The sequence below is a fragment of the Dermacentor silvarum genome, chromosome 8 (genome assembly GCF_013339745.2).
Source record: "Dermacentor silvarum isolate Dsil-2018 chromosome 8, BIME_Dsil_1.4, whole genome shotgun sequence".
Taxonomy (NCBI): domain Eukaryota; kingdom Metazoa; phylum Arthropoda; class Arachnida; order Ixodida; family Ixodidae; genus Dermacentor; species Dermacentor silvarum.
The window spans coordinates 130,762,750-130,776,564 of NC_051161.1; the positions used below are offsets into that span (position 1 = coordinate 130,762,750).

The 13,815-nt window shown below is 46.6% G+C and overlaps 1 protein-coding gene across 3 annotated transcripts in view; it reads right to left on the bottom strand.

The window, feature by feature from the left end:
• Positions 1–11,852, bottom strand: part of LOC119462832 (uncharacterized) — a 229,988-nt gene extending 218,136 nt beyond the window's left edge. For all 3 annotated transcript variants that reach the window (XM_037724059.2, XM_049671951.1, XM_049671952.1), the window contains exons 1-3: positions 11,795–11,852; positions 3,257–3,324; positions 8–135 (exon numbers count right to left, since the gene is read on the bottom strand). In XM_037724059.2, the coding sequence (XP_037579987.2) occupies positions 8–135; positions 3,257–3,321 (193 nt within the window). In that variant the 5' untranslated portion in view covers positions 3,322–3,324; positions 11,795–11,852. The remainder of the gene's footprint in view (positions 1–7; positions 136–3,256; positions 3,325–11,794) is intronic.
• Positions 11,853–13,815: the final 1,963 nt, after the last annotated feature.

Consider the following 13,815-nt stretch of genomic DNA (forward strand, 5'->3'; position numbering starts at 1 on the left):
GGCTTACCAGAAAACTTTTTCACGTAGAGGATAGTGGGGAGGGCGACGAGCAGGAACAGGATCATTGGAATTGACCCGATTATGCACCAGTAATTGGCGAGCTTTTTTGTGATCATCTCCGCCTGTACTCCGCCCCTGCAAGTGGAAGGCGATGAGGAAGTTCAAAATGCTGGACATCAGCGTTGGTGACCTTGACCGTCTTGAGCACAGCGACGTTCCCCTAAGCCACAAAACAGCTCAAGGCGATGTAACTTAGGAATTTTAACGCCGCCGGTTGCTCAGTCTGGGCAAATTGTTTAAAGTGTTGTGCTGCTAAACACGACATCATGGGTTGGGCTGCTGTCCATTGTCACTGCATTATAGTGAATGATGCGGAATGCAAAAACGTTCACCGATGATTACGATACTCCCTAATGCGAAATTTGAGCGCAGCTGTATGCATGTTTTCATTTCACGATATATATTGCCTGGCGCGGACAACCGGTCTCGTGCGGAACATTGCGAATTTAGCGAAGTGTGGCGCGACTGCCTCACTAATCTGGTGATCGCGGGAACCAGCGCTTGTAGGCCAGCGCGTGGGGTGACGCGTTGGCGCCATTCGCAGCCGCCGCCACCGACAGACCTACCAGACGACGCGCGCTGCTCTGGCGCCATTTCGTAGCTGTCGTCGCCGCATTACGCTTTCCTTATCACGCTTTCGCCGTATCCTGCTCCTCTTCCTGCCTCATGGTTCCGCCCACGGTGGAAGAATATTTTTACACCGTGGTTCCGCTGCACCCTCCTCTCCGCTTTCCTCGTCGCGCCTCCTTGCTCTCGCCGCTTTTTTTTTTCCATACCCCGCTGAGTGCCGCGTTCGCTCTCTTTAGCTATGTTTGTTCGCTCGGTTACGAGTGACAACGCTCGCCGCAGCAGTAACGGATACCTGAGAGCTAAGCTCTAGAAAAAAATGTGTTCCTGAAGTTCTGCATGTGCCTATTCCCCATGTATTGCATTAAGGCAGTAGGCCGCATTCAAAATTCGAATTTTTTCAGTAACAAACTTTTTTTAATATTTTATCTACGCCCAAATATTCAGCAACATGCGGAAAAACATTATCTTTCTGTAATCATTAGTTCGGGAGTTACAGTGAGTTTTACAACCCATACCCTCGCACTGCGAAACCGAAAATCAGGAGTTTCTTAAGTATGTATGTATATATAAATATATATATATATATATATATATATATATATTATGCAAAATAATTTTATTTGTTTTTGTCCCTGAACAGCCACAGATACAAAAGGAGACTCTAGTGCATCTCATACAGGCGCCACGTATGAAGCTGGTGCATTTTAGACGTCTGTTTAATTTTTGACATCCTTCACCTCATTTGACTATTTTTTTCTCTTTGAAACAAGATTTTGCTCCACCTCATGCTACGCCATCTTTGTGAAGTTTCTTTCGGATCAACATACTAATATCAAATTTTGTACTCTCATTCCTCAGATAGAGATGTGTGCAAAGAACCAGAAAAAAATAAATTGATGCAATATTTTTCTATTGACGGCTCAATTTCCAGATAAGTTCGGGCCAATTTTTTTCACATTGCTTAACTTTTTGACCATTTCTTTCTTAATATTTATCGCATTGCATTTATCCTAATTCATTGCATAGGTCACACACTACGCTACATAAATGCGAAAGCTTTACTCACTTCCCTAATCGATTAGCTAATTATCAATACAGGTGCGACTAGAACTTTTACCACATTTTATGACACAAATTACCTGCCAAAAAATAACACCAACCATTTTCTGCACTTTAAATAATTTAATAAGCTAAATAATCAGACATGCTTATTCAGAAAGGAAGGTTGCTTAAATGCTGGCGCCCAATGTAAAAATGTGTGTGTGTGTGTGTGTGTGTGTGTGTGTGTGTGTGTGTGTGTGTGTGTGTGTGTGTGTGTGCGTGTGCGTGTGTGTGTGCGTGTGCGTGTGCGTGTGCGTGTGCGTGTGCGTGTGTGTGTGTGTGTGTGTGTGTGTGTGTTTGCGCGTGCGTGGGTGCGTGGGTGCGTGCGTGCGTGCGTGCCGCCTACCACCTTAACCGACAATCTCTACAGCTGAGTGATTCACCGTTCGAAATAGATCAGGTGAATGCAAGGGTTTTCTCGCCCTGTCCTAGTATGCGTACATTTTTGTACTCGAAAAGATAAACGTCGGTAGTCCGCGCGTGTGCTGACTTCCTCTCCTGTATCGCTTTTCTCGCACTCTTTTCCTGCAATGAACTCATGTGCTTTGTTTACGGACGGACCACCGCTACCCACATAATCCGCTTGAGATACAGGGGCCTGCTATCAATAACTTTGCTGACGATCCTTGCAAGTGCCAACCCGCACGATGCCTGCACTGTTGCGACCTGCGCACGCATTCCGCCCGTCACTCTCCCCTTGGATGGCATCGGTAGGCAGCCAATGGCTGAAAGGGTGGGGTGGTGGAGCGATAACTGGTTACCAAGTTTGTTTGAGGGCTTGAGGTGACCAAGTCTGTTTAAGGGCTTGAGGCACCTAACCATATTCGGCTTTCTCTCATGCCCTTTCAATCCCTCTGGCTGTCACACATTAGGGACTGGCGGCGACAATACCTTCATGTCACTGGCGCAACACCGTCTTCATCGCACCGTCACTTGAAGATAACGGCTGATATCCGTGGCTTCTACGCAATGTCAAGAACTTAACCCGTTTCTGCAAACCACTCATATCCCTTTTAGTTTAAATTTCTTACTGCGCCGATTTGCAACACAATACAGCATACATGCTGGAGCATGTTTAAGTCCTCCTGGCTGACTTACCGTGAATTGTTAGTTACCTTCCACGCCGTTTTGTGTTCCAAAACAGCGCACTGTAAGAAATCGAAGAATGCACTACCAAGTAGCCAAAGCCGCAGCACTTGTAGTCCTACAACTTCACGCGGCACATAATCATATATTAAGCAGGAGGCTGCTAGGACCAGCACACGTTCTGAATAAAAAATCACCAGGAAATGTGTCTTCTCGACAGCTCATGTGCTCGTAATACTACATGGAATGCGGATGTCAGCGTAATATTTTGTTTCCGTAGTGGCAGAACGTAACACTTCTCAAGTGGTTGTCATCACAACAACGTTGTTGCCGCTGAGGCAGTAAAATTGCGATCGGTGTTTATTGGCGCACGGCTTTTGTGCAAGCTATCGCAGCATTTTCCATAATGGCTGCAACTTTTTTGTGTGCTTGCACTCACCCTGCAGCTCCGGGTGGCGGCTCCACTCCGCTTTCTGCCGTGGACATTGCCGATTCTTCAGCCATGATCTGCAACGAAGATAAAAGTCAAGAGTTGCGCAGAGGCACAATTTTTTAGCCGCATGCAAGGAAAGGACTCGTTACACTAGAGAAAAGTACTTTAGGCAGGCGAAAACGACACACTTCGCTGAATAGAATACCGTTCAGCTAGAAGCTTTTGCACCAAGGAGAATACTGGGCGTGAGTTCGGCAACACCTGTCATGAAAGGCTTGTGTTGTGCTGGCTTTAGTGTATTGGCCTGTGGATCTATTCTTTTAACAGCGAAGCTGTTTAAGCCAGCCATAATTTGTGGTGCGTAGCCATAGCAGCCGTGGCAACCCAAAGGAGGAGGTGGAGACCCAAAGGAGACCGCGTGCCGCGTGCATGCGCACGCGGTCTCCTCCTCGCCAGCTCCCTGCCTTTCCGACCCCTGCCTCTCTTCTCTTTGTGGTGCGCTGAGCCAACGCCACCTAGACTAGTCTAGGTGGTGTTGGCTGAGCCCGGAGAAAAAAAAAAGCGAAAGCTTGCACTAGGCCGCAAAGCTCAAGACACGGCGAAGCTGGCCGATTGATATCGAGTGGCTAGCCTCCAACGCGTTCGGCGTCGTCAAGCAGCAGCGTTCTTGGCACTGTGCCAACCTTGGTTAGCCTGCCAACGTTTGTGGCATGCCAGGAGCGCTGTCGCTCGTAGGCGCCCACGCGTCCAGCGCTAGTCACGCGAAATGTCGCGAAAGGAAGGAACCTCCGAAAATGATCGCTCGAGTACACCTTCCTACATGCGTAGTTAAGTTAAACCAAGTTAAGACCTAGCAGCACCCAAGTTCGTACCTAGCAGTAGCAGCCAGTAAGCTTCGCTGTGCCTAAGCTTTGCTCAACCGAGTGCAAACTTGCTTGATTTTTTTTTTTTGGTGCGAAAGCGTCATATGGTCCATTGAGGTCCACTGTCGTCTGTAGCAGCGAAATGCCACCGAAATTGACATTGGCATTTCTTGCGACGTCACGTCACGAGCGCGCCTCAATGGAGCAAAGCGGGCGAAAGGGAACAGCGGCTACCGCAATAGCACGCGAGGTTTTGCGTGAGGGGAGACGGTATCGCCACGTCATCCTCACTGTCGCTCTCGGAAGCCGGCGCGTGGTCCGCATCTCTCTCACCTCCCCCCTGGGCTTAGCTGCAGCGCGCGCACGCCCGCCTTGGTAGCCGCTGCTGCTACCTCGGTCTCTCGTCGAGAAGGGCTTCGGTGGCATGCGGCGTGGGCACCGGAGGGTGCTGCTGATTGCTGGCTCGGGCAGCACGTAATACCGCTGTGGTACATTGCTCGCAACGCAAAACTCGAAGGACGGCTCAGCGGCCTTCAATTGGACATTGATGGTTTCGCTGTCACAACATATAAGGAGCGCTTAGGTATCCTCGGATTTGTTTGTTGTTGTTGAGACGCATGCATTAGCGCCGTAGCGAGTTTTCCCCACATGGGCTGCTGTCGTTTTTCTGCGAGTGCGCGAGTATTTATCTAGTGTAATACGCGACAACAACCTTCGACGATGTCCCTAATCTTTACCTGCTGCCGCAGAAAAGTGCTTGCAGTTATTTATACAGAAATTTTGGATGCGATGCGCTGCGATGTCTTTTGAAACGGCACCTTAATTGGTGAGCGCATGTTCCTGTGTACTCGCGTTCTGCGGCTGCACTTACGGTTGCATACTCTTCCGTCACAGTGTGTGTATTCGCGTTAATGTGAACCTTAATTGCTCGTCATGAATCTATCTTCATGTCCCTTTCAGGACAAAGGCCTCTAGCATACATCTCCAATTAGCCCTGTCTAGAGCTAGCTGAACTGAAGTTCTGTGGATAGATTTCCTACCTTCACGCCACCACCAATAGTTCTCTGGCATTCTTAACTGCACTTACCTGCCATGGTACCACTTTTGTAACTCTCATTGACCACCAGTCATTTGCGGTGCGTATTAAATGGCCTACCCACAAACCCACTTTTGTTCCTAATTTCAACTATAACATTGGCTACCCCAGTTTGCACCCTAATCCATACCGCTGCTTGATGTGTCGAAACGTTACGCCTACCATTTTCCTTTCCTTAAATCACTGCGAGGTCCTTAACTTCTCAAGCTTCTCTGTTAAACTCCAAGTTCCTGTCCCGTGAATAGGCCTGACCTCGCTTATTTATTCCTAAACGGACCGTGCAACACGTTTTCTTCAATACTGACAGACCGGAGCAAATGCGATACTGTCTAATAAACCTATTCAGGCGGAATTCTTTGAAAAAAGTAAAAAGAATTCATAGCGAAGATATAAAAAGCTGAATGTTTACTTTTTAATTCTTCCTGAATACAATGTTTCCTTTCAGCTGGGACGCCAGCTGTAGTATTGTCGTGCCTATCGTCCCTCCCTCAGGCTGTCTTCTTGCGGTGGCTAGCACTGCATGAGGTCGAGTAATGTGCTGAATTTCGGATATTGAAGCACACTTGAGCCGGTGAAAAAAGGGACGGCGTGTTCCCCGCTGCAGGCGCTTCCTATCATGCCAGCGTTAAGACCACGAGTGCCAGCGGTAAGTCCTCGGGTTGTTCATGTTTGTCTTAGGAAGCGTGATACCCCATGTGCTTATTAGCAAACGCCACCGACTTTACTGCCCATAAATTTACAATTTACTTTTTGTAATATGAAATATCTCGCTATCGCACTCATTGCTTGGCCCTTCGGGCAAGACTGATTTTTTTTTTTTTTACATCTGCTTCCGCAGTAGATTCAGTCTGCTTGCTGAACCTCCTTGCATATACTAGTTAGCGGGTACAGGAGGTATAGTTAATCACAAGGTTACACTGTGTATTTATAGCACACAGCTACTCTTTGTTGCCTTCCTTCCATCACAACTTGAATTGAGCGTTCAGTTTTCTAAATCGGTCAACGAATTTCCTGCGACCACAGCAGCCTACACACTGAGCACCTTTAGGCTCTTTATGCTCGCCCGTCTAGCGTGCGGTGGCGCTGTCGCGTAATGACATTCGCAAATGCCATTATATGCTTAAAATCGGATATATTGGCGGGTTTGGAAGTTAACCAAAGATCAGTAGGCCGGTTGGCTTTGGGAGCACACGGTAATACGACAAATGAGGCAGTGCATGGAGACATGGGTTGGGCCTCTTTTGAAGTCAGAGAAGCACAAAGCAAAATTAGTTTTGAAGAAAGGCTCAGGAACATGGATGAAAATAAATGGGCGGCTAAAGTGCACAAGTATCTCTACATGAAAAGCGTGGACACAGAATGGAGGAAGAGGTCAAGGAAGTTGGCAACCAAGTACAGGATAATCGAAACTGTAAATAGACAACCAGGGGTCATCAGAAAGAAAGTGAGAGAAATAGAGACCGTGAATTGGATGCAAAGAATGGAAACGAAAAGGACAATGGAGATTTACAAGAATGAGAAGAAAGAAATTAGAAGGGAAAATCTGTACGATAACACAAAGGGTAGTGCCTTGCTATTTGAGGCTCGAGCCGGTTGCCTAAGGACGAAAACATATCGGAACAAATATTCGGAATTGGATGAGACATGTGTATGCTGCAGTAAAGATCCAGAGACCACTCAGCACATCCTAATGGAATGCGACGGGATCCACCCAGCGAGAACCGTAGGTAACGTGCAACTCCCAGAAGCGCTTGGGTTTAAAGTGGAAGGAAACATAAACAGATCAGCCGTAGAGATTAGCAAGAGACGATTAGAGTACTGGTGGAAAAAAAGTAGGGAAAAGATGGATGCGACCTGATCTCTTAAAATCATAGGCAGCGGTACAAGGTAAATTTTTGAAAAAGAAAAATAATGATAGGTATACAAAAATGCAAGATAAAGAACATGTATAGTATACCTGATTAAATCAAGCAGGCTAGGTGACTATTTGTCGCCGCCCCGTTTCAAAGGGGATGCCAATAAATCATCATCATCATCAGAGGAATGTGGCTCATACATAAGGATTACCGTTGCTGTTCGATCGGTCGTTCGTCATGCTTAGCATAGAAGGTTCGAAGAAAGATAGAGCCTTACGTGTCTTTGTCATAGTTAAACGATTACGGCGCTGTGCAGTTAAAAGCACGGCAACAAAGTTAACGTCCACGATATCACGACGACTGCAGAACCTTGACGGCCTGATAACGACGATGGTATGCACGAGAATGGTGGTACAATGGTGACGATATCAGCGTGACGACAAGTGTGACGACAAATGACGAGCACTGAGAATGCAGCAAGACGAAAAAGATTGTCGTGGTCGAACGCGGTTATGCCAAGTCTGTCGAGCGATAGCAGCGTTTTGCTTCCTTTGGGAAAGACACAGACGCTGCTCGACGCCGTCAGTAACGACCGCATCTACAATTTCACCATAGTACAACACACAGACGCTGCTCGGCGCGGAAGCAGCAACGAGCGAATTGCCCCTCATGCCGCGGCTCGCTTCAACGCGAACTAAGCGTCGAAGGCGCAGTGCGCACGAAGCTACCAGCACCCGGCAAACCTTGTACACATCGCAGATCGCTTTGAAGATTAGGCCCGCGCGACCGCGCAATTTGTCCACTTCGCAGATCGCTTTCAAGATAAGGGCGCCACGCGGCGCACGCAGCAGTCGCCGGTAGTAAGTATATTCTAGGCACTATAGTAGTGACAGGCGAAGTCCCAGTTTTATAGGGTGCCTACATGCAAGCGCCGTTTTAGGGTGGTGAAAACTCCGAAATTTTGAGCGCTATTCACCGCCAAATTTGGTGAATAGCAATTTTGATTCCCAATTTCGCTAGAAGACGCGACGCATTCCTGCTTTCTTTTTGTCACGCTCTGGTGTACCCATTTTGGCACGCGATCTATTCAATTTCTTTAATTTAGTTTTGCCCCAATGCGCACACGAAACCTGCATACATCTTTAATATACTAGTTGCCTTTTTCTTCTATTTTAACACATCAACTTATTTTTTTCCATAGCATAAAGAACAACAAGTTATAAGCCACGGCGGCATGCTCGTGGTAGTATTTTCTCACGCCAAGAATGTGAACTGCAATAAACATTGTCGTTTCCTTCCAGTTGTACACACGATATAAAGGGTGTTTTTCGAATTGTGCTGTAATAAAAAATGTGCTTAAAAGCCTGTTTAACTAAAACGCAGACGTGCCATGCACTGCTCTCAGGCACGCTATGGGTCTCTGGCTTCTGAGGCCTAAGAATATTTTTAAAATTGAATTAGTTTCACGGCACCAACGGTTGCGAGAAACGTGGTCTGTCAGCGGGTCTTTTCGCCATTTTGATTCCCACATGCTATATTTGGCGGAATATTTTACCCGCCAATTTAGCTGGCGGCGGCAAGTACCCTTACAAAGGTTGTCACCACCCTAAAACGGCGCTTGCATGTAGGCTCCCTACAGTTTTACCTTGGCTGAGCTTGAAGGTCAGATTTACGGAACCAGGCGTTTCCTGGGTTTGTACCTGCAGTACTCCTATAGTAGAGATATCGCTCTAAAAGCACGGCGGTGATTTATCAAAGACGCTTCGTTCAGCCATCAACATGCCATTGCCGTGCCACCATCACCCTGGTCGTTGTCATAAAGCCACCGTTGTTGCCATTGCCGCTGTCGTGTATGTCGTGCCGTAGGAAAAAGCAAGTATGCTGCATGCTTCTTTAGAGTGGTCAAAGGGTGGGATGGCTCTTCTTGGCATCCAGAAGTTTTTGGCACTCTTTCAGTTGGCACGGCGCATCTCTATCTTTGTCAAAGGTACCAAGGAGCTCACCTGAACACCGCGTAATTGTCTCTAAACCTATGAAGGAGACGGATGCTCAAAGCAGCTGTTTAAGCCACCTGAGTTCAACGAATTTGAGTTCCTCGACATCCACGAACATTTGAGAAGCTTTTGGCTAATATACGCCGGCAACGGTGCAAATATTAGCCGGAGATAACCTACGATACGGTTTTATCTTAAAAATGTGAAAACGAACACACACACGCGCGCGCGCGCCGCGCGTTTACGATGCAGACTTGAATGTCCGTATATGTCATATCGAACTAAAGTGTAAGACTATCGCCAGCCCAATATCTTTGAGTGTCACGCTTTTTTTTTTCCTTTTGAATTGTCGGATTTCCGCTAGCATATTTTTTTTATGGGAGGTGGGGGTCGACTGGGTTACATTACAGTATAGCTGCAAGTACTAAATACACCATCGTGCTCCCTGTTACTAACACTTGGCTCGTTTGCGTGACTTGCAACAGGGTAGCCTCCTTTCCAGCATTTCTACTTCTCAGACAGCGGTAAGGTACTTTCATGTATCTATGAGTCGTTCGTGGAAGCCGCAGGCAACTTACCACTCGAGGGAACTTCGTATCGCAAGGTATTTCAACGTGTTTATCGCGTTCTGAGTGAACTAGCGAAAGTAGAAAATGTTTTCGCCAGGCAGTTGTCGCCATCTGCAGACTACATCGCTCACCCATTTCGTTCTTGTGTCACTTGAAATATGCTGCGTCAACCGTATGATCACGAGTGGTGTCGCCCGTACCGTAATGTTGTCACGACACCGACCGACACATGGTGATCGTGGTCGCTAAGTGTACGGAAATCCGATAAAAAGTTAAAAACCAACGTTTACTAAATTTCTTAATACCCTTTCCTTACGTTTCTTGTTGGTATCGTAACTGCCTTACACTGCGGCGACTACCGGCTTCCACGGAAAACACATTCCGGCTACGATGGGTGTTCTGTCCCAAAATTTGGCAGTCACTTCAGCAAACGCCAAAGAGGGTGAAGGCAGAAACCTGGACTCTCAAGAGACATTCATTAAATTACTGGACATTCTCACTCGAATACCTTGTTACTTCTTATCGTTATTTCCGACTATAGGTCGCGCCTTCGAGTGCCTTAACTGACGCTACCTTAATTACTGCGCATTAATTCACCCCGTCCTAATTAACACCAAAGGTCGTGGGTTCCAGTGCTTTAATTAACTCTAAAGTAATTATCTGTGCCTTAATTAACTTCACCTTAAAACCAAAGGTGGTGGCTTCGACTCCCACCGATTGGTCGTGAGTTTGAGTGCCTGAATCAACACTATCCTAATTAACACGATGACGATGGTGACCCACGCACCATCACGCTTAGGCTTCGCCTTCAAGAGTGGAACGCGATAGCATTCAAAGATCCCTGAATGTTTGTCAGGCTTCCTGGAAGCTGCAGCTTTCTTTTTCCTCCAAGCTCGCCCTACTTCGCCTCCGCATGCGGCTGCCGTAGGTTCCCTAGGCTGTCGTCGAGTTAATATATATATATATATATATATATATATATATATATATGCCCCCGTCGGGAGCGTATACAGTAACTCTCGGCTGCCGAGGCGGCGAGCGCCATCAGGATAGTATTTTTGCAAGGATAAAACCGCGGCGCGCCGCTGTCTGAGTAGTAGAAATGCTGGAAAAGGGGGCTAGTGTTTGAGCTTCCGCGTAACAGCATTACGTTTTCTCGTATATTCAAATTACAATCCCACGCTGTCATGCCTGTTGGTTGTGATTAAGTCGGACTTTAGGATTTTTCTGACGCATTTTACTTTGAGAAATCCAGTTAGTTCACTAATGGCTCTGCGCCATGCGGAGGGCTTGCGTGGTCGGGGCGGTTTAGGATGATTTTCTCCGCCACGGACGCCGGCGCTTACGCCGACACCTACGCCGGATTTTATGTGACATGGGGCCCTTGACGTTAAAATCGTGGCCCGAGCGTTGCTTGCTTACGTATAGAAGACGATGACGACAACACCGATTCGCCATCGTGTACGATTTTGCTTTGACGGCATGGTATTCACTCACAGACGTTGAAGGTCGACTGAACGATTTACTAACGCTTTATTAAGGCTTTCGCCTTAATAAAGTGTTCGGCGCATCGGTGGGGCGTCGGAGCGTTGCTTACGCTAGAAGCGCGTTCAATGCGAATAAACTATAATTCTTTCTGGCACCAGACACCTGTTCGAACTCCTCTGTCTCTGTGGCGTTCGACACGAACGCCTTCTGGGACGCCTTCGCCTGGGCGGCGCCCGAACCGTACGCCGGCTCGGACGCATGTTTCGACCGCGATAGAACAAGAGCACATAACATTCGTATTACCGCAACAATGGTAAAATATTTTCGTTGCTCGTGCGTATCTTTGCCAGTAGCGTAATGTAAATACCACTCTTGCAGCAATGCTATGTGCGTGTCAAATTTTACGCGAGCTAAATACCGCTCGAGCCGTGTTCACGCTCAAAAGCAGCCTGCTGCTTTTGCTCAAAAGCAGGCTGCTAAAGATGTTTCCTTCTAGGCTGTTTGTAAACTTCTATTTGTGCAGGTCAACGTTAACCAGATAACACATGAAAATGATGCGCAAGTAAAGAGTGCTCCTACTTGTTTCTATACGTGCGGTGAGAAATTACTGTCCTCATGTGCGATGCATTGACGCCGTTGGACTCTGTATGGAGAACGAAATTATGGTACAGTACTCACCGAGTTTCACAGCGTATGCCTCTCCAGCGAACGTAGAACGCTGAGTGCCGCTTTTCTTTCTCTTCTTCTATCTCGTGCTGTGTAGGTTTGCGGTTGGTTGCTTCCAAGACTAGTGGCACAACCTGATACGGAAGATAGGCCATTAAATGTTGTCAGGCGGAAGTAGTTGCGCGAGGGGATAGATATTCTAAATGAATAAACGTTTTCCACGCTGTCTTTTTCTCTTAAAAAGAGTTATGCTTAATAATATGTGGAGTAGCAGCCGAATAAACATGGTCAAGGCGCCAAGACAAAAGGAAACGAGAAGATGTTGAAGTAATGTTATGGCTTGGGACGAAGAAGTAGCCAGCCAGTGTGGCCAACCCCCCTCGTGTATACGAGCCAAGTTTTAAGGCAACAACATCAACAACAACAAGTTTAGGGCCAAGGCCAGCATTTCCATGGATACACATCTACATCCACCATGAATGTGTGGGCACCACTGCCTATATATGGTCATCATCATCAACATAGAGTCAGGGAGAGACACACATTTATTAGCACAGAAAAGTTGAAAGGTTGTCCTGAATCAGAGTTCTGTATACGATTATTAGCTGACGTTGTTGCAATTAGCATTGAAGCGCTACAGTGGGCACCGTATTTCCACCACCGCAACGCATCAAGTATACGAGGCGTGTGTTTAGACCCATACCATGGGCGCTGTAATGTAAAATGATTCCAAACTGTTTTGATGCCAAACTCCTGACCTCAAATTTACGTAACTACCGACGCAAGCATCGGGCGGTGACCCGCAGTGTTGTCTGCAACAACCCAATCAATCACTCTCCTCGTTTATAGGAGGTCACTTTTGTTCGCTTTCACAACTAATAACTAGAGACCGGATTTTAGGCAAATGCCTTTTTTTGTTCCTTGCGCTCCTATAGCCCCTACTTTGATATATGAGCATAAATTAGGGGTTGAGAAGGGCTTTCATAGTGTTTTTATAGTGCATATAAATGCCTATTTTGGATTTTGTGCATAAATGCCTACAAATGCCTATAAATGTATATTTTCAATATCGGCGCCTATATGAACACTATTTAGCCTCAAGTTTCGTTTTCGAGTGCAGTTAGAGACCGTTATTCATGTTACCGGGCAACATTGACTATTCGGAACTCTATAGAGTTCAACCTAGTCCTTTAGTTCAACCACCTCCCGGAAAACAACTGCCATCACATTGAAATGGGACGCGCCGGCCAGCATACGCCGCCGCGCTGACATTACGCGAGTGGTTGGCGAATGCGAAACCGCGGAGAGCCGTGAGGGGAAAGGAGAGTGAAGGGCAAAAGAAGAAAGAAAAATGGGATGTGCACGCGGCTTTTGTATTCTTTGTAATTTACTTTTTAAGGTGTTCACCACCGTCGGGCGTTCCTTCTCAGCGTACGAGATCATTCTCAGTGACCAGAAGCACAATTTTGAATCCAAAAATCTGGAGATGGTGGTAGTTTGCTATTGTTTCCACAATCTTCACAGTGATTCTTACACTACGTTCCGCGTGCTCTCCAAACAGATTTCTTCAAACATGTGCACTTCAAATGGACGCGAGTGTATTTGTCAGTGTTGGGACGTCTGGCATGTTCAATTCGGATAATGTCATTGTATATGAGAAAATTGCGAAGCGTTGTACCTATCAGTCCTTATGTAAGAACATGCTAATTTCTTAATGAATAGTAGTCTCTCTTGCATTTGTTATTTCTCTGTTTTTGTTGTGTCTTAATTTAATTGCGTCAGGCAGACATAAAGTATCGGTTTTTTATCAGTATTCCCAGCTTTCAAGTATTCTTTTTCATGCCTGTTTCACTATATGCGACGCTCTAGTGCAGTGGCCATTGAACATGAATATGAGCAGTGTGCTTATTGAATGAAGCCGATTGATCGTCATTAGTCCAGCAGTTTTATGGGACAATTGCACGGCTATGTTCAACTGTTGGTGCCTTTGTGCCATCATAGACAATAACATTTCTTGTTTTCCTATCGTAAAT